Below are 26462 nucleotides of genomic sequence, written 5' to 3'. Positions count from 1 at the left end.
ATATATTTCGTGCATCCTTCTAATTCGTCTGTTCCAAGACAGAGTACTATAAATTTGCAATAATGAATACTAGTTCGTGAAGGGAGGGTAATAATCAGCAATATGAAACGTAAGATCTACTTTCTTTTGCGCGGTTTATGAATAGCTTTCAAATATGATATATATATATATATATAAAAAACTCAAAATACGATTTTTAAAGATAGTTTCAAATAACTCACCCTATTGGGTTGCACGTGCCAGCTACGCCTTTTCCCATGTCTTTGTATGCCGTCCTCGGAAATAGTTAGGTCGGCTCTGCTGCCGACCAAACAACCCCCTGTATCGTATTGGCCAACCAGAAGTCTCAATCGATTTCCCGGACAGATGCCCTAGGGCAGAAAAAAAGTATAACGTAACAACACACACATAACACAGATAACAAACAGCAGTAACAACACATAGCTTGAGACTGTATCGCTTCGAGTAAATTTTTAATCCTATATGCGTCTGCCAGCATGTCTTAAATAAAATTGAATGCATTTTTTTTCTCTCATATTGTAGTAACGCTTTAATGCAAAATGGATAATATTAATTCTAGTTTTATTATTATTAACTTATGTATATATTATATATTTATATATAATCACATTTTTTGAAATTTTTATTTCGATTACATACAGTTTTTACATTAACATCTTCTACTAAATAGGCTTGTACAAAAAAGCCAATTGATTACAACTTTTTAACGTCAAATAAAATTGTTAAATTATTATTATTATATTCTATGTATTATACATGTTTAATTTGTCGATATATATTTAATTAATAAATTGACCTATGCCATCTTTTTTAAAAAAGCACGGTAGCTCTTAGGCCCAATTGGACGCATCGGATACGACCCTTAGAAAGGGAAGGGTCCAATTGGGCGTCTGTTAAAGTATCGTGAGTTTGTCCAATTCTGTGAAATCGAGACGAAAATAAACATTACACCCTCCCTTGCAACGTGCCTTGAGAAATGAGCGTTGGCACTGCGAGATGCATACCGCGTAACTCATTCGTTTACCTCGCAGCGTCTCGAGAGTGCTACAAAGTTGTAACTCATAAATCTCCAGAGGTACGAGCTTTTCGTGCACGGTTTCGATGGAATGACATTAACGTTGCGGGCATGTTAATCCAAAAGTCTCGAATTTCTATGATATCTGTTGAGATCTCAGATTTTCCAATAAATTTTGCAATAGGAAAAAGAACAAAGAAATATACGAAAGAATCTGCAAGACGATATACAAATCAAAATTTTTTTTTATCCACCTTCGATTTCAAAAATTAACGACCCGTAATTTTTCACGGATCATTGTCAATCTTCTTTTATATTTATGTAAATCTGAGAGAAAGCACGCGAAACAAATAGTAACAATATATGTTATATAAGTAATGATAGTCTTCATAATTATTTCGACCCACATGTTTATACGCGATGTCGATAGAATCAAGTTTCCATTCTAATCAAGTAATTAATTGTAATGTCTAGTCGCGAATATGTGCTTTTTTTCGCGAAAGGAACAAATAAAAAGAATTGACATTACACGTCAATATTCCGCATCATATCACTCATAAAATCCACACACGCCAAGTACGGTGAATGCTTCTACCATTAGATTATTCTGACGACGTCAGAAGTTCCTGGCTTTCCAATAAAGATCAGGAGACCGTATCATTCAATCGCCTTCCCACCCACGCGGTGTCGCCTTCATTCTCAATTAACGCCGTACACATGTGTTCAAACAGGTCGCATGTATGTCGGCAGCAGCAGCAGCAGCAGCGACGACGAGAAGAGTGTTTCGACAGATGAAAGTCGTTTTCAGGAAAAACGGTTCGATATGATCAACGTTTATAAGGAGGTTATCCGAGGTCGATGCACGTATACACACATATACACACACACACATCGAACACGGAAATAACTCCAAAACTTATAATACACGAATTAATCGATCAATTGAATTAATTCGATATTAGCTCAGCGTTTATAAATAGGAAATAAATAACTTTTACCTTCATCGCGAAACGTCGTGCTCTATGAAAATTTTTAATAATGCAATTTTTTATCAACTTTTTATGTGAATTTTATTGTCATATTATTACTACATTATTTCCCCCCTGCTTTTTTTTTTTTTACATATATATGCTTCATTCTAACATCTTCTACTTTATTATCTCTCGAACTCTAAATTTTGTTTTAAAGATATTTACAATACCGATGCATCGTAGCAATATAGTTGCTAGATCGATCGTAACTGCAAAATGGACGATCGTTAATCCCACTTCGGCCGTAATAACATATTGTCTCGTCATACTTTGAGAATCTTAAAGCTCTTTAGTGCATCGGCCTTTATGCATTATACAGGTATGCATAAGTAGTGGCGTACACGTGAGACTTGTATGTGGAAATCCCGTTGACAGCTTAATTACCGCTAGATATGAATTTATTTGTTGAACGGAATATATCATAAAGAATTTTGTCAAAAGAGAAATCTAAAATTAATGGCGCAAAACTTATAAACTCGAGAGACAATAATGTTTAAAAAATGTATATTTTACAAGAACGTGGAAAATAATAAAAAAATATAAGCAGAAAAAAAACTATAAAATTAAAATAATTGGAAAAATGGAAAACAACTGTCAAAGTAAAGTTTCAATTAATAATATTTAATTTAATATACAAATTTTATGTAGCAACAAATAGTGTAATGCTGGATGTTTACTATATTAGTATAATTAAATGTTTTGAATTTAATAAATAAATTTTATGATGAGAATTGCCACGGTTTTTCATCGTCGAAGGACTATTAGATTAAACATTATCTGGAAAAAATATTTTCTCTCGTACTTTTTTCTTTTTAATTCAAAATGATGAACGTAAATATTGGTGATTCTTAGTAATTGGCTAATCACGCGTATTCCAATTGTACAAATTGCAGTGTGCAGTTATGTCTCATATCAGCATAAAGGCAGAGAGATCACGAGACTAAATTATCTAGCGCGATCGAGTGTCCTATTTTCGCGATAATAACGTCGTTCGAAAGAGAGTTTCATTCCGGAATATGTTTTATCCCTTATGCTTTATATAGAGACCCGCACAAATAATGCGCGCACGTGAAAGCATCCAACATGTGCTTTGTTGATACGATAAGTAAATTCCATTAAAGAGTAACAGATGGAAGCGGAATTACGAGAAATCGAGCGAAGAAGTTTCACGTATTACACGTTCGTCTATTACGTGTTTTCACGTTAAGTGACAGATTCAAAAATGAATTGTAGAATTATTCAGAGATAAAATATGAGCTAATTCTCCACGAATAAAATTGAACTTTCGGTCTACTCTATGAATGAACTCGTTTAAAGTATATATAGAATTTATAAAACTTATGTAACAATTTTCTACCGTGAGTTATTTCACAACAATTTTAAGCTTTCAAAGGTTTTTTTTTTCCAGAAGAATTTGTAGATGTATTTGAAAATGTCAGATACTTTTCGTTAAAGTCTTACCTGTCTACCTCGTAGAGCGCACAACCACCATCCCTCAAGACCGGCGGTATTTTGTTCCAGTACAGTGAGAACATCCCCTTTTCGAAAAGCCAACTCGTCGGGCGCTTCGGCGATATTATCGTACAGTGCTCGAGCTTTCACGCATTTTTGCTGTAAAAAAAAAAAAAGAAAAAGATTAATACAATATACTTTTAAGCATAAGAAATAGAAATAGAAAATAATAAAATATGGAACTAATTTATAGTGTAGATATATATCCGCAATTACTAGTCTAATCTTGATTATTATCTCAGATCTTATCGATAGATCCATATTTTGATCAGTGTCTCAGTGCGCGACGAATTTCTGCGAATGATTAATTCGCAAACCTCCGCTCAACGATTGTGGCAACACCCGCAAATTTCATCTCAGAGCACACTATATATACGGACCGACCGGACTTTGAGATTTTATAGGAAATTTAATACTGAAGAAAAAGTTTCCTATAAACATGAGTCGAAAAATACTTCCTTAAAAAGTTAGCGCCCAAAGACCTCTGAAAAATCACGTTTATCTTTTTACATTTTTACAAATATCAGATAAAGTATCCATCTTTTAACAAAAAGCACCGAAACAAAAATTGTAGAGAATTAAATTATCTTTCAATCGAGATCAAAATGATTCAGTTTTTGTGCACGCCAACTTTTTAAGGAAACATTTTTCTATCCATGTTTATAGGAAACTTTTTGTTCAGAATTAAATTTCCTATAAAATCTCAAAGTCTGACCGGAACATTCGAGACCATCCTGTATACATGGTTCTGACTCGACACTTTTCGCAGCGGATGTGCGATACGTACTATGGACAGATGGCACATCGTCGTATCGGTGCCGCAGAAGCAATTGGTTTTATTCGAAAAGTCAACGAGTCAGGCGGTTTCCACGCACGCGCCAATTGGGTAGAATCGCGACTCGCCCTTTGGCCAATTTAAATCCATAAAATCGTAGCACCAGCCTCGCGTCGCAGCCTCCCTCTCGTCCATCTGTCGCGTCTATTTCGAGATACAACAACGAGGCGAACATCTCTCTCTCTCTCCCGTTGTTGTGTTTCGCCGTCGAGAGGAGATGTAACGATCACTTAAACGACGATCCCGTCTCCGAAGTGCACCGCCTGATAGACGCGTTTTACGAGGAAGCTCCTTCGCATCTCTCTTTTCCCTCTTAATTGAGTTTAATTGAAGTGTGTCTCGAACGATGCGCCGACCGTCTCTCGGTCCTTTTAAGTCTTTTTCCATCTTCATCGCTGGCAAACAATTATGTCATATTACGCGGTGTGTTCGGGAATACATAATTAACGCGTCGTTACGATTATTAGCGCGGGTGCAATTGAATTTAATACTGAATATAATAATTGTCCGCGCTTCCCCGAAAGCCACGTGGAAAATTGAATTCTTGCGACAATGATAATTCGTTTCAACGGCGATGCACAATGCTTTTAAGTGAAGAAGAGATGCTCGTTTTCGAAAAGCGAGAGATAAATAATTAAAGAGCAAGAAATATATTGGATAACAGAAAAGTTTTAAAAGGAATAATAATAGTTTATGAAAATAAAATGATAAAATTTAACCTTCGTTTCGTTAAATGAAATAATTAAAATTAGAATTTTGTTTGCTGATAGTAAATCGAAACTGAAATTTATTTTTAATGAAGTTTATTCTCATTTCGTCCTCATTTCAATAATCCCAATTCGCACCAACGCAAGAATAATTAACCGTGAATTAACGAGAAAATATGTGCGAATAAGTATATATATACCGAATAATATTAAATATTAATCAAGCCGTGTTATAACTGCTTTCTCAAATAACAGTAAGTTTTTCGATGCGAATCCGTTACAGCTCCGTTAATAATATTTTAGATATCTTACAAAATTCCATTTCGCGTACAGCACACATGTAATATATGTATCCTGTCCTTTCCTTTTCCCTCTCTTTTTAGATATATAACTTTTAAATATATAACGCTGTCGCTTCAATCAAGTGCGATAAAGGCTTTCGTACTCGTGCATTATCATCAAACAATGAATAGTATTTCACCCGCATTGCAAAACGTAATGTGTCATAACCGTATGTTGCAAATGTGCAATCAAGCAAGCATATGAAGTATATGGAGAACTGTCAGTTTCGTAACTAGAATCTCCCCCTTACTTTAAAGAAGTTTATACGAAAATAGATTCATTAAAATAAATAAATGTCATTCTAAGGGATAACTTATAAAATCTTAACAAATGTTAATTTGTGAATTAAGTTTCAATTATTTTTTCTCTTTAACGTAGCAAAAAATATTTTTTTAGAATATATAATAATTATATATTACGAGTATATATAATCACATATGCCTTAGATTTTTAATGGAAGAAACTCACGCTATCCCCCCCCCCCCCGTGTATCTATTCGTACAGTTAAAGCCGTCTAGCTCTCTATCTATTTGTATCGACGTCTCAAGTTCATTGTATGTCGACCGAATACATCGATTTTATTTTTGGAACGATCAGATTATAGCACGTTATGAATGCAAGTTCGTCAAGAATGCAGTTCGTTACCATAAAAAGATGTTCGTCTGCTCCGAACCTTAAGCCAGACGCGCAGATACATGCACTTGCCATGACCCCTTTTGACAGCTTAGCCTAGTAGGTAATTGTGTCGAAACGATCAAAGATTGAGATAATCTATAAATTTTATCGACTATAATATTTTTCGCTTATGAAAGCACACACATTAAATATCAAATAAAATATATTATATTCCCTTTAAACAAACATTTTAAAATATAAAAATACTCTCTTTTTCTTTCAATGGATTTTTATCTTAATATTCAGTTAAACAAATATATGATATTTTATCTAAATTATTCTATTATAAAAATATTTTTATATCTTAACAAAATATAATTTATCTAATAAAAATTCATTTTAAATTCTATTGTGTAAAGTCATAAAAACAAAAATTTTGATAAAATTTGATAAAAAGATTTGACTAATTATTACGTTTCCATTATATACAAACAATGCTTATATTTAGGATAATAAATTACATTTACTTTATCAAATATCTAAATTTGATATTGCAGAAAATATTTGAGAAATAATAATTTCCTAGCGCAATGTGTGTTTGTGTGTATAGATATATTTTAATATAAATATATATATATATATTTTTTTTTTATATTTAGTATATATTTTCTTTTAGTAATTTGTATTATTTTTATAATTCTAGCTTTATAATATAATTATATTTCACACTTTTATCTCATTGTAAAAGAGGAAAGTACGAGTTAATATCATAATCGAGTTTGAAATTTTCCGATATTGTACATTTAATATTAGATTTTGACAGTAGCAATGCAGGCTGACATGAAAAAGCAACTTTGATACTTACGTATAGTCCCGATCGGAACAGGGTGGTCTATACCACCGGAGACCGTATTTACGCAACCTATCTATTGTTCGGGATGAAAAAAGGGCATCCGCAGACATCTGCGTTTGTTATTTTTTTCGGGATGAAAAAGGCATCGAAGGGCGAGGTCAAATAGCAGTCTTCATGTTTACATGTAACCCGGTTAGTTTCGAATGGAATGCAAAAAATGCAATTAATTTTTTTTTTTTTCTCCCTGGAATCTTTCATCCAACCGGTTAAGACCCCGGGTTTAAAAGTGATCGTTCAATGATTCACGAGTAATTCGATTCATCAAACCGTTTTGTAGAGAGAAAAGCACGCTTCGTGGCAGGTCCTTTGCATAATTCCATCGATAAAAATAATCACATCTATTCTGGTTGAGAAGAAACGAGTTGACAGAATCGAAATTGAATCGCTTTACAATCATGTGAGCAACTATGTGTGTAATATATATTTATTTCTAAAAGAACTTTAAATTTTCTATTTAAGATTAGTGAGTTAGAATATGAGTCTACACTTTATTTACGTTGTAGGATAAATTATATAAGAGTAAAAATATATAAATGATTCTTTCTCGAGGAAGAAAAAAATACAATCAATATCATCAATTTAATAGTAATTTTTTTAAAATAATTCATATAATCGATTTAAAAGAATTGTACGTTTAATATATGTATATTATAAAGGCATTTTGATTATTACGTCACATTTTTTCACTTTTCCATTGAAAATATTTGCTATCCTATTGAGATATAATAATTATAAGACTGAAATAATTAGGTGAAAAGTGTAAAAAATGTTACAAACGGAAATATACCAGTCGAATCGACAACACATCGAGTTTTTCGATATGGTTTTTAATGGCAGTCTATTTTGAAATTTAAATTACAAGGGATGTATATTTGCCAGCCTCCATCCCTCTGCATACGGATGCGATCCAAACACGTGCGTCGTAGGATAAGTAGCCTTATACAAATACCGCATTCGACGAAGCATGTGTATATGTGTATTTCGCGGAGGGTTAAGACCGGCTTTGTAGACACGTGCCGTTTTAGAAGGAAGTGAGGTATAAGTTACGGTTACGTGGTTCTCGTTTTTACTGTCGGCATTAGCGTTCGCCGACAAAGAATTAACATGTTTCTTGACTACACAAAAATATGCTGTTTCTTCTAACATCGTTACAATGTAAATTAAAACATCTCGTAGTAAAACGTTTTATATTATTCTAACAAGTAATGCTTAAAACATATATATATATATATAATAATAATTTTTAAAAACAATTATCAAAATAATATATTTTGGAATCGCACATATTTATATAGCAATATGTTTGTACTATAATATTCTGTATACAAAACTTGGAAGATGAATCTTTGCTAGAATTAAAACTATTTCTAGAAATGTTATATAAAAGCTCTGCATTTTATATAACATTCTCCGAAACAATATTCTCTGAACTTTTGCATCAGAGTGTCCGTAAGTCTGTAATCCAATTACAAGTAAGCTTATAAGCGATGGCACGTACTATATGAAGGGTCTATAAGTGTACACTCGCGTGTAATGTTGGGGTGCAACGTTTCGTCAAAGCGCGCGATGAGCGAATAATACGATTTATTTAATCGCGTGTAAATGAAACACGGGGAGGTTGATTGCGTCAACTTCGATTTTTCAAGCTCAAGTGACATAAGCGCGCGCGCGCGGGGGCGTCGGTTCATTTTGATCAAAGTTCGAAATAAGGTAGAAAGAGTCATATAATCGGGTTGACAGAACTTCGTTTATCGTTTCGATAGTCAAAATATCAACGCCAGTCCAAATAAACATGTTTTCGGAAAAATTTCCAGACGTTATAAGCTTATGTTGATTAAATTGAAAGACTTATTTTACAGTTTGTTTATTGTTCGTTCACATGCACATCATCATTTTCGATATCGTGACGCACATTTTATCGAATTCATCAATCATAAAATAATATAGGATAAAAATGATAGTAACATCGTCGGGTACGAAAGTCCAAATGGAGATAATAATAATAATAATAATAATATAATATATATATTAAAAAAAAAAAAAAACCGATGGCTGTGAAATCTGAACGCTATCGAAATCTTATCTATTCGTATGGGAAAGATCCATTACTGTGTCGAGCCTACAGCGAAAAGCTCTTCGGTCGAAATATTACAAGTAATAAACGTGCAATCCATGCGTGAATGAAGAACGATCGGGTCGCGTTAGTAGATCTAACGGAAAATGAAAGGGCTACACGTCGGTCGGACGGTCGTGTTATAAAACGAGTCGGTCTTTCTCTTAGGGTTCGCGCGCCGACGGAAACGATTGATTAATGAGGAACGTGCGTGCGCGATGCGACACATAATTACGCCGCTAGGCCAGACGTACCAATCGCCCACGCACGCATGATCGTCTCGATGGAACGTGCGTGCGAGATCGAAGCGTCGTGTAAAAATAGCAGCTTACACGCACAGTCGCCATTCGCATCATTGCAAGTTTGGATTGAACGAAAAATCAAATTTGCCAAATTAAAAAATTTCTCGCAATTTATATAGCCATAAACTTGCCATACTTTTTAATAGTATCGATATTTTTATTATCCGTATTATATTCTCTTTGTCAAAATGTTTCATCCTAATGATTTGTGTATAAATCGAATTCTTTTGTAAATGTCAACTATACGAAATTCCTTCAATGATTCGTAATGAAAGGGATGCGCTGCCAATTTCGGATACGTCATCTCGGAATACAAGAATATATGTATAAGACGAAGAATTAAATCGTTTTAAAAAGGGGAAAGGGACACGATCTTTTTAGCGATACAATTTCGATAGCATCGATTTTGAATTAGCTTGTATTGTACCCGGGGCTCAGTATCGTGATAATAAGGATCTCGGAATAATTCAAGCGGATGAAGAGACATCCTGTCGAACGACACGACACCTTCTGCTCACGACACAGGAGGTAGTCCTCGTGATTACACCCGGCGGCGTGAACAAGGGTGGACGACGGCACGCACTATCCCCGGAAATTTCGGCACAGGACTGAAGGGAATAAATTTGCATAATTCAATTGCCGTCCAACAGCGGACCAACAGAACGGAACCTCGAATTGATCTTATCCTGAGCCGCGCGAGTCCCTCGAAAACACGCTCCCCTTTCCCTCGCTTATCTAATCTCTCAAAAAACTGATAAACCGGCGAACGTGTAACCAATACACATAGTATATAGTTCACTAGTATAATTACCCTGCATTTATTACTCCGATTGATCAATTGTGTGTTATAATCAACGGATAAACCGCAAATCAAAAACTTTTACAGTAATCCAGACATAACATAATTCCCGTTAATAATGTGTTACGAGTATAATATTGAAATGAAATTATTAATAATGAGATTATCGCGTTTTCAATCAATATGACTATAAGTATAGATAAGTCAATTAGATTCATTATGATATATGAGCATATCTAATTGTTTGCTATTCTAATTAATATTAAAATGTCTGGAAAATATTTTATAAAACGATATTTTTTTCGTGTTAAAATATTTCACGGTGAGGCTGAAACGACTGTAGAAATAATATAGTATTTTTATGAAAATGTTCATATATGTCGCATAAATTAAAAATATATGTTGGCATGAAGCAGCGCGAGAATAAGCGAAACGGTCACGCGATGATCTAATGAAAGCAATAAAATAAAACAAGCCCGATAGAACGAATAGATTGCTTGATCGGCGGACGAATCGCCAACGAACAATCTTGGCAAGCGACTCGTTGCTAACCGTTTGTTCGACCGATGTCACAAAAATATTGTATTGCGAGTATTACAGCGGCACGTAACATGCTTTTCAACTCAGAGCAAGTAAATAAACTATCGAAGCAATATTGCTTGTAGTTAGAGCCAAGTCAATTTTCTACGATATAAAATTCTCAGAGGATAAGAAAAATAAATTATTCTTTTATATATTACATGCGCACATGTTTCGTAGAGAATAGAGAAATTACTATATTTATAATTCAAAAATGATAGGAAGAAATGTTGTCTCTTACATCTTTCAAAAAAATTATTAATCTGTAAAAAAAAAGTTTGCAAGTTTTTTTTTAAATACCTTTCATCAGCGAATAAGCTTAATCACATGACTGTTAAGTGCGTCGATTAAATATACCGAGAAGATAAAGAAAAAGAAATAATAACATAAGCATTTTCTCTCTGTCTGTCTCTCTCTGTCTCTCTCTCTCTCTCTCTCTCTCTCTCTTTGCGTATTTTAGCACTGTGCTTTTTTAGATCGTGTCTCCGTTTGTCGCGTCCAGGTGGGTACACGCTGATTGTGTAAGTAATCCGAGAATGCAACGCGACTATAAAAATACCAGGTATAAGGGGAGATAAAGGGAATGTTCCAGATAGCTCACATTTCTCCCCGTATACAAATTCTTTTGGAATAGGTTGGTTAAAGCAGCAAAGAAAATAATTTTTAATCGTAAAATTTTATTGCGATTTGAAAATGAAACTTTTGATATTTAAACATTTTTTCAGCTTATTGAATTTGAGAACATGAAGATGGAACTTTTCGGGTTTTTAGATCCGTGATATTTAATCTGAAATTTTGCGTCTGAAAATTATAATCTCGAAATTAGATTAATTGCAAATTGAAATCTAGACAATTTGTTTGCGACAGAATGTTTATATTTAAGGATTAATTATAAAAAAGGATATTTACAGTTTTGATATGTTGAAAAATTAGTGCGAAAAAATTTCTAAATTCTTGCTAAGGAAAATTCAATTCTAAATTGAATTGCTCGAGAAATGTAGACAGAGGAACATGCAAAGGAAACTCGAGAAACACCTTATACATAAATTCTGAAATTAAGAGGTAGGTACTGTGAATTATCTCGCGCGAGATAAGAAAATCGCGAGGTGCCAACAGGCACAGACATCTGATCTTTTCGTGCCGCGCTACAATATTTATTTGATGTATCCTGCGTGAGAGAAAAAGGGAGAGAAAGAGAGAGACAAAGACTCCTTTATAAGAGATGGCAAACTGGAAAAAGGACGGTCTTATAAAATCATTCTTCCGCGATGTCATGCAAATAAAATTTGAACGGTCTTTTGTTTCTACGGACAATCGGTAATAAATTTTAAACTACAAAGGCATGTGAAACTTCTATATTTTTAATGTTTGCAATGTGCTCCGAAAATACAGAATAAATTAAATAAAAGAGGCATCTAAACCCAGTGTGAAGATAAATCGTTATATTCGAAAATCGAAATGTTTATCATGAATTTCGTTTGCACCCCAAATAGTTCTACAGTTCCTAATCAGTTTTAGAAATAGTTTCGGCGAAGAACCTAAAAAAATTGCATCTTGAAAATATGAAATCTCAACTTCCAGTATTGCGAAATATGAGAAAAAAAAAAAATTTTTTTTTTTTATTTGAAAACTGTCATCTCTAATAATACATATATTAATATATTTATCAAAAGATTATTTTATTTCTATAAAAATGTTTACACGCACATTTTATATTTTTGATGCAACATACAGGGGATATATTTTAGAATTTTCAACTATATAATCTTAATACATTTGAAAAATCAATTCTATAAATTGTTTTATATGTCATATAAGATATCACATATAGAAAAAATTAAATAAAAATTAAAAATATTAAAAGATTAATTATTAAAAGCTAATATCTTTTAAATCTCTAATTTTTTTAAATAAAGAGATATACAATTCCCTGAAATTAGCCTATCAAAATATGTATATTTTCAAATTCACAAAAAAAAGCGATTAACATGTATTATTCAGAGCAATGTCAAATTATTTGGAAACTATATTGTTTATGAAATTGAAGTATATGTGTTCTTAATTTTAATTACAAATTGATTGGCTATGACTGGATCCGATGAAAGATTCGAAATTAGCAGAATTGTATACGATTTAAACAATTGATGATACTAACTCTTTAATCTTTTAAGCGGAAGTCCGCCGGCCGGAAGTGGCAATTAATTTTTACTCGTAGCCTCATCTTCGCTTTTTCTTTCTCATTGGAGAGAAGGCCCTGCTTCATACCGTTTACACTGCATTCTTGACATTCTCGATGACTCATCGTCAAATGCTCAACCTTACCAGCGTAACTTAACACATGTGACCATGACCATGTATCATAATTTTATTGAAAATATTCCTCTCCTAAATATTCTAATATATTTAATATAGAGAGACAGTTCAATATTTAAAATATCTTTAAATAAAACGATCTACAAATTATATTATCTTCTTTTTGTGAAGAAAATCTGTCAAAATATTTAATATTTAATATAGAATATAATATAGTTAAAACAAATATTTTTTATATATTTTATACAGTTATATAAAAAAATGCGTAAAGATTATTGATTCGATTAAATCCCTCCGGTTATCCCTCTAATATGTATAACATAAATTTTCTGCAAAGTGCATAAATATCTTTATCGTTATAATCATATTCATAAACTTGATGTTGAGAATTTTTCGGATCGTACACACATTACAAGATAAACGGTACAACTTGTGAAGTATTAGCATCTCGTCGCGTGAATACTATTATAAATTCGCTGAATACTATTATAAACTCTTCAAACTCTCGAGACAGATTCTACAGCCTAGAGATTCGCCTGGAGATGCAATTACTAGGTTGTATATAAAGTTTGAAGATGTAGTCGAAATCCTTCGGACGCAGGGCGCCACTTTTCAAGTCAATAATGAAAGAGCGGATCGAACTCCGTCAATAATTGCAGTCGCCATCGAGGCATTTAACGAGACTGTCGCACCATTGCTGATCGATAATAAGGCATAAATTATCGTGCAATCTAAATTTATAAAACGAGGGATACGCGCGGGTGATAAAGCGAGGTGGAAATTTTCGCGAATTTACCATCCTGAACGTGATATGATGCGATTTCTTAATTTCGAAGAGTGCGCAATCTCACCGAGACGACGAAGCTCGAAACTAATGATATATCATTTGACATTTAAATTATCTCTTCTAATTTATCGATAATCAGTATTTTACTTTTAAGTATATAGATTCTTCAACGCGATATATTACGACGTATTTCTTTTTCTTAGAAAAGAATCTTATCGTTTCCTTCTTAAGAATAATTTCACTCTAATTTGATGGACATAATGTGTAATGTTAAAAATGAGAAACTTTCAGTCTATAGGATATTTTCTTCGTTCTAGGAAATTTTTATGGAAAAGCAATCGAGTTAAAATTAGACAAGCGAAGGTTGGAGAGAGTACTGACATTATGAGATAATATTCTACATGTATTCTATATTTTTATGTGATATCATGCGCATTTTTAATAAAAACTGAAATTTAAAGTCGTCCATTTTAATAAATTATAACACGAGATAATAAAGCAAAAGATTGTTTCATTATCTAGAGTTCAAATCTTTTTAAATAAATGATCATAATGGTTTCCAAAAAAAAAAAAAAAAAAAGAGAGGGAGAGAGAGAGAGAGAAATTGACATGAAACAATGCTGTTCAGAGTTTCCTAGATCCTGGGGGTGTTAAGAATCACGCCACGTGAGCGTTGAACGTGATTGGGTGCTCCAGCCTGTAATTCGTTCGATGGCCACTGATACCTCATAAATATGCATAGGTGCACCTCATATGCGCATCCTGCGTGGCGGCAGGAGGAAAAAGGTCGACCGAAAACGTGAAGGTCTTCAGGACGAATGGATAATCAGGAGCCCTTTCGCTTTATCCGCGCCCGCTTCTCTCCCTCCTCCTTCTCCGCCCCCCCCCCACCCTCCCACTTGCGAGGTAATAAAAGGCCGAGATCCGTCTGCTGAAGTGTCCCTGTTCGTGCTCGCTTTTTAAACGAGGGTACATGCAACGAATGCGAACGAAAAGCACGATCGCTTTCATTGCGTTTGAGAGAATGAAATATTTAGTAACCGTCTGTTCATTTCGCGTCATGTAAATTTCCATCTTGATGCTTGATTTGCATACAAAATGGCATCTTGTAGCTATTACAGATTAATTAATCTTTAATTCACCACCTTATCGCTTCTTTCGTGAGTTCATTATTCTATTGCACTCTGCGTAGGAGAAAAAAAAAATCGCTAATAATAAACATTTATACAGTATTTATACAGTATTAATTATATAATGATAGACACAATATTTTTTTTAGCTCGAAGCTAGATTAGCGTACAGCGATAACATTCAACATCAACGGAAATAAAAAAATATATGCGTAATCTTGGTTATTACGAATTATTTGTGAGATATCAATCGAATTAATTGCAAATCGAAGCATTTAATTATATTCGATGCATACGTGGTATTATTTTTAACGCTAGTTCGTTCAGGATCTGGGAACTTCTATCCCAGCAGCTGATTAAACAATAATATGTACTTATATAGAAGAAATAATTATGTTAAATAATTAAAAATAAAAAAAATTAATAAAAATACGAGAAGAAAATTAACAATATTTTCAAAATAAGAGAGTTAACAATTAGATAAACAAAAATAATATCCAAAGTTATTTATATATATGTATATATATATTATAATAATTTTCTTTTTCTCCCTCACATAAATAAATATGTCTACTTGTTTACGCTCAATGCGATAATATTTTATGTGTGTAAATAATGGTAATAAATAATATTTTGAAAAATATATGTCTCTAAAAGCTGCGCTTTCTCCCAAGAGAATCTTTCGTCACGATCAAGTTACGAATCACCAGGAGTAAATATTCATGGATAGATAAGTCTCTCTGGAGGTGTCTCGCGATGAGCGATGAAATTTAATTATGATACATCGACAAGTACATTAAGAGACAAAGTTTATGCGAGCATTTGATATGTCTACGACGAAAGAGTCATTCTTTCATGATATACTCAGTGGCTTTATTTTCAAGTCTTTATTTTCATTGTCTCTAAAAATAAAGAGAGCGAGGGACATGAGAGAAGTGATTGGAAAAATCTTTTATACACACGTGCATACATACATACATATATACATATATGTATATTTAAATATTTTTGTATAAAAAAAATCATTACATGTATATTTCGCGTTAGTATTTTTCTCATATTAAAAAAACGGAGAATAATATTTATGACAAGATAATATGTATAAAATATATTTATACAATAATCTCTCTCTCCTTCCATTCTTGCGCATTAAAGTTTTGAATTTTGATCGTTAGAAAAAAATTTATAAAATTTGCAATAGATTTATATGAAATCATGATGTTCCGAAATTTCTATTAAAAAAATTTTTATTTAATATTTAAAAATAACTTATAATTTGTATCAATGAATCTTTCTGCCTCAAAGTATAAATGCATTCAGATCGGTGGTGATTGTTTGTACACATACATACGCATACACAAAAAGGTGGAAACTTGCTCTCTCACATAACGTATACTGAAATTGCTGATCATTAAGAGCATCCGGTCTCTGAAACGTCGGTCCAAGTTTACGAGACCAGTTTCTGCACCCGAATCAATTTGCAAGGGCCACGCGGAGTGTTGTCAATCCTCTCTCTCCGTCTCGTGAATGAGAGAGAATGTTACATACATACATACATATATATGTGTGTGTGTGTGTGTGTGCATCGCGACAATAATAGTAATTATTACTACGCAAGAGAGCAGTAGAGTGTGTCATTATGTTCATAGAACGAGCGTGTACTTTTGCAACGGATATGCAATTTAATAGTAAGCTGCGAAGGAAGTAGTTTGAGAAAAACTTAAATGTCCAGAATTTGATCTACGTTTGTAAAAAGCCTGATAGACACAAATCTCACATTTTATAAAAGGCATGAATATATACAAATCATTAATTATAATATTTTGCATCATATGTTCAAAGCTTTGTATTATCCTGTCAGTTTAGTAGTCGAGCGTTTGCGAGTTTATTATTATTTTTTTTTTTCGTTTTATTTCAGCGAAGAGAAGTGAATCTGTAAGCCTTGTATTTGTTCCGTTTCGTCGATGTAACACATGTCGCCATCGACGTTCGACCGTCACGTTTCCGACTATCGGAATCTCTCGTGGTTGTAGGGATGTGAAATCGTGAATGGCAACTGACTCAGAGGTTAAAGGTTGAGCACCAGTGAATGACAGGATGAAACATTTGGTTCACACGTGGTAAGACAGCAGGATAGACAGTTTCATGTTATCGCAGCGTATATAAATTTGCTGTTGTATTATTATATCGCAAAATTGTAAATGTATGCCGCACGAAATAACCATAACTTATTCATATAGTAGTTCTGTCTGGTTGCAATATTAATTTACGGGACACTTAGCTTACTTTAAGATACTAATATAACGTGTTTAAACTTTATGAAGATTATATCGCTATAAAAGAAATTTGTGCATCGTGCATAATACGATATTGCTTAAGATCTATCGTTGAATAGGATTTTAATTATAAAACTTTACGCATGCAAATCGGAAATAATTTAATTGGAAATTATTTTTTATCAATCATTATTTTTGCTCAAATATTTTCTATATCGCAATATTAATTAAGGAGTATACCCGTTTGAATCCTCGAAAAATGAGAACGTTTTCTAAGAATTGTAATACTTTAAAATAAATATTTAATTAATATAATCTAATCAGATCTTTCATATTTCCCTCTTTTCTCTCTCTCTATTCTTAGTCACACTTTCCACTTTTTTCATTCAATTTTTTCAGAACGAAGCGCTAGTCCAATAAAAGATTCCACAGAAAGTCGCAGTATCCTGAAAGCAGTTGTCTTAGGAATCTCTCAAGAGCTATACAGCGGCCACCCACGTGTGTCTTGTATTACACGCATTGTCGTTGCGGATTTTAAACGCCTTGAGATGGCAAAGACTCGGATGTAAAAAAAAAAAAAAAGAAAGCAAAAGAACCTCAAATCCTCGAGGAGACCAAGGACAATATGTTTCCTGAGCACTTTTAAAGGCTTGGTCATTCATATGACTAAACCGGTGTTTATAAATCCTGAGAAAAAATCCAAAGAGTTTGGTAAAATATCCTAGTAAATATAGAATGAAATAAACGACGAAGTATATTGTGATTCAAATAATTTAATACCGTTTATAGAATCTCTATAAACTACTAATATTAAAATACTAATACTAATATAAAATACTAATATTTTCAAATGCCTGTAAAATTTCATCGATTTTTTTTACTCCTTCAATATTCTTCTTTAAAAGTTTCACGCAACGGTTTGTTCAATCGTCTTTTTTTTTCATACACGTTCGAGTTCGTATTTTTTCATATTTTATAATCTATCTAATAATTTGGATAGACATGTTATCCGATACGAAGATGGAATCGAATCGCCTATTTTTTTTTTCCCGATACAAGCGTAGATTGGCGATTCGCGACGCGGAGGTAAATATTCGCGCTCCCCTATCGCATTTTCATACCGTCATATATATTAAACGCATCCAGTTGAACGATCGATGACATTTGCGAATAACCGAACAGGAAATGGAAACCTCACGCGGATGCATACCTGCCGGATGAATATTCCACGTTACCTTTTGTTCGCGCGCGAATCCTCCCTCAAATTATCGATGGCGCGCTCGGCATTCATTCGCATAAAGATCGCGAGAGTCGTTAAAATGCATGGGAATCCCGAATGCGTTATGGTATAATGCCTGTGTATGACATTATGCACGGGTATATTTTAACCCGTTGCGTTCCGACGATATAATTCGATAATTGTCATAAAACTGTGTATAATTTAAAGGATTTTAATTTAAAGATATTCTAGATACGCATACAAGTGCATCCTTAATTATAATTCTTCGTCTTATACAAATAACTGCTATATAAAAATATATGCACATTTGCATAAAGGAAGAAATACATAATTGCATATATTTTTTTTTTATCATTAGAAAGAGAAAATATATCCCTTACAGAGGAGTACTATTTCAAGCAATCTGCAACTTTTCTATAATCAAATTAAATGCACCGATCCTTGTAAGGACGTTTCAACATAATGTGCAAGTGCATCGATGGAATGCAAGCGAACAGAAGAAAGGCTGGCAGTACTTTGCAAAGACGCTCGAATGTCGCCGGAGTGTCAATCGTATCGATCGAGAGGCATCGAGTGTAAACTCAAGATGGATGTTCCATTAAAATCGCGCTGTAGGTGGATCTGACGCTGCTTGTCAGCTGTCACATCTTTCGAAAGAGTATAAGGATTGCATTCATAAGAATCGTTGCAAGCGATCTCGCCGTGATCCTCATATGGCGATGATGCGCCATCGCCGTATCGATTCCCATTGCCGTTTCCCCATCGGCTTTTTATCTTCCCTGAAATCTTTCTCTCCCGGGTTGCACCGTTTTTATCCAGTTTCTGCCCGCCCGCATTCCTTCGACAATATCAATATGATATCAAATGATTCGATTTTGCCTATCGATATTAATCTCCATATCAATGCTGCATATAATGTATATGGTATATTGATAATATTATTATTAAAAGTCTATAGCAAATTGCAATTCTCATTTGTTTTGATATTTTGGTAATAATTCAACGTACAAAAAATTTGAAAACATTAATCTCTTAAAGAAAAGAGCGCAATCATTATAAATTAAACAAGATTAACTTCTGTGACGACTTTACTCGTTCGTACCTTTTTAGAAAATTACAATTTCTTTAAACCGGACATTCTCAAATCATAGTTTATTGAAGACAGAATAAAAAATGATGAAAGAGAATGGAGAAAAAGGTTGAAAGACATGTTTTTATAATATAAGAGAGCGTTTCAAAGATTTCGACGACATTCTTATACATTTAATATATATATTTTTAATATATTAAAAATCATTTTACATAATACAAAATGCGTGTGTGTTTAGGAAATATTTGCTTTTTGTTTTTAAATAAAAAGAATTTTGATATTTTAATTATTTTCAAGTGCACTCTCCTCTTAAGTAGCGCGTGTAACTTTTACGAGCCTTCTTGTACGTGATTCCGTACTTTAAGATCAAGAGCACTTTTTTACCCGTAATAAAAAGCTTCGAAGTGGAAACAAACGTGCGGTCTATTCAAAATTTCGGAAGCTCCCTGAGCATAGCGAGATCTGGTCTTCATCTTGAACCACAAGAATCACGACGGACCGTTATTAATCGGACCAATGCGCCTTCATTTTTAAGACATCTCCGGTTTCAAAGTCTCCGCGAAATATGTCTGCTCGTCACTTATCCTTTCGAATCTCTGAGAAACTTTGTCGAGGGAACGAATACGTATAAACACAACTGCGAATAAATTGAACGATACATTTAACGGAGACATAATTTTTCAAACAAACGTATCAAGCTCATTCATAATTTTTCGTACAACTGTGTTGAGAAATGTAAACGGCGCATGTAATAATCGCTGCACATTTTGCTTAAAATATCTCTAGATTTCCATTTCTCAACATTATGATATCGCGCAATCCCTCTACATACTATAGCAAATTAACAAAAAAGAAAAAAAAAAGCGAAAAAATAGAAACTCTCAGGAGAGCGCGCGCGCGCGCGCGCGCACACACACACACACACACACACATATCAAGTATGATCTTTCGTTGGAAAATTTTTCATGTAACTGAATGTAATTTACATAATACGCACAAACATTTGATAAATGATTCCAATGTCACAAATTAATTAGAATCAAACAAACCGCAGGCATTTCGAAGTAAAGGACGGGCAGATATCCACTACACACCAAAACGATTTAGCCCTTACAGAATTTCCGGTTAATCGAACTCTCCTGCTTCCGGCGAGGAGATCGACGAATCGTGAAATCGAGGGGTATCGACAGATAATTCGATAAAATCGGTTCTCCACTATCTCCTTCGTAGACGAAAGTAACAAGTTTGGAGTTTTTCAATATGCGATTTTCTTTTAGCGTGCAGCAAATATTTCAAAATTAATCAAAAGTTGTAAAAAAGAAAAAGAAAAATCTTTTTAATTAAATTCTATCTTCAAATATATAATTACACGATAAAATTTTAATAATGCTAATTACAATAAAAATTTATCCGAATTTAATAAAAAATTATTCGTATTTAATAAAAAATTTTAATGGTTTATCAATACACAATATAGCGAATATATTATATTACATGCACAATACATTTGAAAAATCGAGGAAATGTTTAAAAAATAGAATTTGCATTTATTATTAATTAATTAAATATTATTAAATAATCTCCTTTTTCATAGAACTGAAAATTTATCTATTAAAGTTTTACAAATATTTACATATATACATGTGTGCGTGGCAAAATTGATGAATCCAAATACGTCTACATTATAAACAGTTTTAAACCTGCGATAAAGCTATTATGAAGTAAATATGCTGTTATCGTGGTTCGATTAATTTTAATTTAAACGATACCATTGTCACATGCAATGGATAACTAGACATTCAAAATGCGATGCAAAACAATGGAAGTGTGCAAATGGATTATTATGCATTTATCAGAGAATGAAATGAGTAATATTTAATTGGCTGGAACTATAAGCGACACAGACATAACGTTTATCACATTACGAGATTTATAAATGAAAAACATTGCGAAGACTTCGTTCTAAAAATAGATCTAATAAAGATCAATATTTTGGAAGAATCAGAAATCTATCAATTATGTATATCGAAATTTTGACAATAACTTTCTCTCTCTACAGGGAAGAAAAAAAATATTTGTCAGTGTTAAAAATATAACGGAACATTCAAAGAGTGCTCGCGAAACACGGCTGTTATGCCGAACAATAGTTGAAGGACACCACCTGCAGAAGATAAACGACGCTGCGTTTCGGTCGTATTTTTCGCGATGTTCGCGAGCAGTAAATAAGATAATCCCAGAATCCAAGTGTGATACTCGCAAAGTATTGTGTACGAGTACACGTTGGTTATACGCGCGGTAATAAATACTTTCGAGACTACACGAGAGAAAGAGATCGCAGCTGGTAAACGTCCAACTGTCGAGCCGCGAACCGCATATATAAATGGGTAAGAGACTTTTCAGATTTTACGGCGGGTAATACATATACATACGTATACATATTGTAGCGGGAACTTTGCTGGCAACGTAAGAGGTAGGTCGACGACTGCTATCGACGAGATCGTTATTTCTCGCGGTCGTTGTATATTAACTCGTGAAATTTTTAACTTTGTAACAGCGAACGCATACGTAACGCATATTTTGATGGTGTATGATTCCTCAAAGATTCATGAGATCTAATGATTGATGGCGATGAACGAAGCGTTATGAAATTATACCTAATTAACTATACTTTACGGGATGATTAGATGTGTGTAATCGTAAATATGAATTACTACTATTATATTATAGAAATCGATTATAATAATAAAAAAAAAAAAAAAAATGAATTTTTTAAATTCATTATATAAAATACAAAGTACAATGTATTGTATTAAAATCAATTATACGATAAAAGAAATAAAATTTAAAATTTATATATAATATCTAATATTTACAAATATAAAATTTTCATAATTTTCTGTAAATATTAATAAGTTAATAATATCGATAAAAATATAAGCAACTTTTTATACCTATAAAAAAATAAAAATATCTATAAAAAAAATTAAAAATCTAAAATCTAAAGATCATAAACTTAAAGATCATTTTTTGTTAAATATTTTATATCGTACTTTTATTTTGCAATATAAAAATATGATTAAAATATAATATTGCTGAGTTAATAAAAATATATACATATGTATAAAGCGGTTCTAAACCATATACATCGCAGATAAAAGTTCACGCGAATTCTACGGATAATCCCCGTTCTTTCACGTTCATCCACGTCATTAATATTCCAATCAGCCGCGCGCGCGCCGCGTTCACGCTTGATATCGATCAGATTCTTTTCTGCCGACGACGCACGCCATGGCTTCGAATATCAACGAGACGGCGCATCATCGATGACAACGAGGAGAGAGAGAGAGAGAGAGAGAGAGCTCTAGGTAGCATGGGAAATTTGCGCGTCGATGAGAAGATATTAACTCACGGTTATGGTTACCCGATTATGAGTTTCTCGATAGGATAAATTTAATCGATAAAAACGAACGATCACGGAATGTAGCGAAAGATCGATTTTCATTTTCTCCGTGACTGAGAATTCCAAGCATGCCGATCTCTATAGATCTAAGATATATAGGTCTAAAATCATTCATACGTATGTAATTATGAGATATATATTTAGATTGTTTTTATCTCTAAATTCGTATGTGTAAAGAATAATAAAAGAAAATTAATCATAATTTAATTCAATGGCATTTTTATTGCATGAAAAATAGACCTTTTGATAATAGACTTTAAATTAGACGTATAACTGCGCTTTTACACCGGCGGCTTGCAAGTGCATCGCGTGCATTATTCAAAGAGAAAAGAGATATCTCGAATGATCCTACGCACCGCATCTTCACGGAGGGGCGTAAGCGCGTAATAATTCTTTAACGTCGGAACAGCCGGCAATAATTTATCGAGATAGCACCATGAAGTCAAATGATAAAAGTACCGGCAACGCGTAGGCCCACATTCTAAATTGCGTTGTCACACCGATACAATCGAATACTATTCAAACTTAACGGAACGATTGAAGCATGCGATGATATCAGACGTCCTAATAAAATTCAAGGCGAAATGTTTCGATTGCATTAGATGCTAAATTAAACAAATAATAAATACGACAATAATACGACATTGAATAGACAGGAGATCAAGTTATAGATAAATTAACTATCAATTGTTCCATAAAAAAAAATTTAATTATTAAATATTTAAATATTTTTCAATAACAGTCATTGATTAAGTTCGAAGTTGCGCGTATTTTAGGAGAATTAAATTATTTATGTTAAATTTAGAATTACCTCTATATAAAAAATACGAGATATACTCTCAATGCGTATCAACAAAACATACCGATCAGCTGTCGCATTTTTAAATAATCAATGTCACTGTAATTCGGCGATTTTCCGTTTCACGCGATAACTGTCAAAGTCGAGAAAGACATTAGAGGAAATATCGACGACGTTTCACCATGGCTGGCCGTATCTCGTTGCGCTGTATGACGTGAATCCGACCCTCTTGCGCCGAATTACATATACGATCGACCATTTCGCCCGGGCCTGAGTCCTGCCTGAGTCAACATTAATCGTTAGGGTGCGTATACACACATAGTATCCGGGATTAATCTACTCCCCTCGTGGCTAGTTTCCGCGAGAAATTATTCTCGCTCGTTTCGTCACTCGACAGACGACGTATCGCGGCTTTTCACCCGCACAGGGGACCAATCGGCATTTGATAAAGCCAACAATAAGTAATATACACACATTTCAGTATATATATATATATCATATATTCAGTTTATATTTCTTCTCATATGAGAAAGCTTGAGATGAGTTTTGGTTCTAATAAATGAATAGATAATAATTTATGTTAATAACCTAAGGAAAACAATATCCAAATTATTATTTTTTTTTTTACATAAATTGTTTCAATTTAATTATTTATTATTTTATATATATATATTATTAGTTATATTTTATTTTAATACTATAATTATAACTGACAACGAGATCGTCAGTAATTGTTCACTCCTTTTCAATGATAATATATTGATTCTGTTTAAGAAAGGATCGCGTATAATGTCAAATTAAATGATATACTATGCGTACATTGAATAAAAATATTGAATAGCTGCTATTGTACAAGATAATGAAGCCCTTCGCGAGAAGATGCCAAGAATACAGAACACGAAAGAGTGTATGTATAAAGCTATCGCGTATCTTAATGAGAACAACAAATTGTCTTCGTGGAAAATTGCCCGAGTTCTTTTCGCGTCGCACGATTCTATCGAGAAAGAGATTTCAATTTCTCATCCCTTCATATTCGTCGACCATTCGATACGCCATCCAAGCGGGTCAGGCAACCAGCCAGGATGGCAACGTTCGTGTTGCCTCTTTTCGAGGCAATCCGCGAAGGCACTCGTCCGAAATTACATCGTGGAAAGCTTTCCCACGGCTCTTATGTCAGGCACTCTCAGGATATTTCAAGGACTGTCCGTACATGACGTCCCGGCGGCGTTTTCAAATTTTTATCGTGAAATGATTCTTAGATAAGATTATGTCTTGTCGACATTTTACGATTATCGTTCTATCAGAAATGATCTAATTGAGAGGCAAGATTGTAAATTCAGATAACTTTAAAGAATTACGAATGTTAACTAAAAGAAGGCATTCATGTCCAATTGTTTTCATTCCTTGCCCATAACTTTCATGCTAAAAAAAATTTTTCAAGATACCTTCTTTTTTACAATTTATGGAATTTTTAAAAAAATATTGCGCTTGTATAATAAATGAATGTAAAGAAAGTAGGATATGATCGACGATGAATATGTCATCATATTGCGATTTTATTAAAAATGTGTCTTCTCTTCCTTTTTAATCAGCGTATATTGGAATTTACAGATCCTTTATATAATATGTTTATATACTATTTTCAATATCATAAATTACACAAGCAAATGAAAAAAATTGAAAATTAAAAGTCAACAAGCACGTAAAGATTTCTCGCGAAGCGAATAAAATACATCGAATATATCGGAGCAAAGTTATTCATTGAATCAAACTTTATGCGACGCAATCGATCTTGGGACATCGTACATTAATGATGATAAGATTAGATAATCTTACAAGAGCGCGATATTTATCCAAATTAGATCGATACTATGCATACAATCATGACGGAATATAAGGTTTAACGTTTTGTATTTAATATATATACAGTGATTAAATTGAACGTATGATATTAATAAATATAATTAAAGAATTTAATTTTATTGTAAATCTTATAAATATGACGAAAGAATAAAAATAAATAAAATTCAATAGAGTAGAAATAAAATATAATTGAGCAAAATTTGATTCAATTATTTAGTATTATGTCTATTACAATCGTTCCTTATTTCTTAGATGCATTTTGATTTATAATTGAATTTCGATTTGATTAAATAAATAAATCTATTTAATTAGATATTCATAAAGATATTGAGATGTAAAATTTTGCGCAACCCGACACAGATGTGTGATAATCTCGGTATATCTTGCGTAGAGAAAATACAAGATTTCACAAACATAATTCGCACATAAAAAAATTGTCCACAAGAAGAGATACGCAATAGATTTGTCTCGGCATCATGAACGCGTCCGTGTGGCAATAAACTGGTTTTTTCCATGAGACGGCGACTTCAAAATATAACTAGGAAAGCGAAATAGAAGCGCGGAAAGAAAGTGAAAGGAGGAAGGAAAACGGAAATATAGAGCGCGCCAATTGTTAAAAATCTCTCTCTCTCTCTCTCTGCAAAGAGTACAGTTGCACGATAACTTAAAACACCTTTAAATAAGCGGTGAGTAAATTAATAATTTCATCACAAACATTGC

General features: G+C 33.1%; 1 protein-coding gene across 4 annotated transcripts in view; it reads right to left on the bottom strand.

Annotated features, from left to right (window-relative positions):
- The window catches only part of P130cas (Serine_rich_CAS and FAT-like_CAS_C domain-containing protein p130CAS), a 59976-nt gene that overhangs the window by 21016 nt on the left and 12498 nt on the right, over positions 1-26462 (bottom strand). For 3 of the 4 annotated variants that reach the window (XR_011447695.1, XR_011447696.1, XM_070305382.1), the window contains exons 2-3: positions 3529-3678; positions 222-371 (exon numbers count right to left, since the gene is read on the bottom strand). Coding sequence is in view for 1 of the 4 variants with exons in the window: in XM_070305382.1 (XP_070161483.1) it covers positions 222-371; positions 3529-3678 (300 nt within the window). In the remaining 3 variants the exon portion in view is untranslated. Of the gene's footprint in view, positions 1-221; positions 372-3528; positions 3679-3795; positions 3993-26462 lie in introns of those variants that run through there. The other variant, XR_011447697.1, reaches the window with a different exon arrangement.

This window comes from Polyergus mexicanus, unplaced genomic scaffold, assembly GCF_030449975.1.
Source record: "Polyergus mexicanus isolate NDT 795.1 unplaced genomic scaffold, iyPolMexi1.0 SCAF_12, whole genome shotgun sequence".
NCBI lineage: Eukaryota > Metazoa > Arthropoda > Insecta > Hymenoptera > Formicidae > Polyergus > Polyergus mexicanus.
Note: the sequence above shows the minus strand (reverse complement) of the source record. Positions and strands in the feature narration are given on the sequence as shown.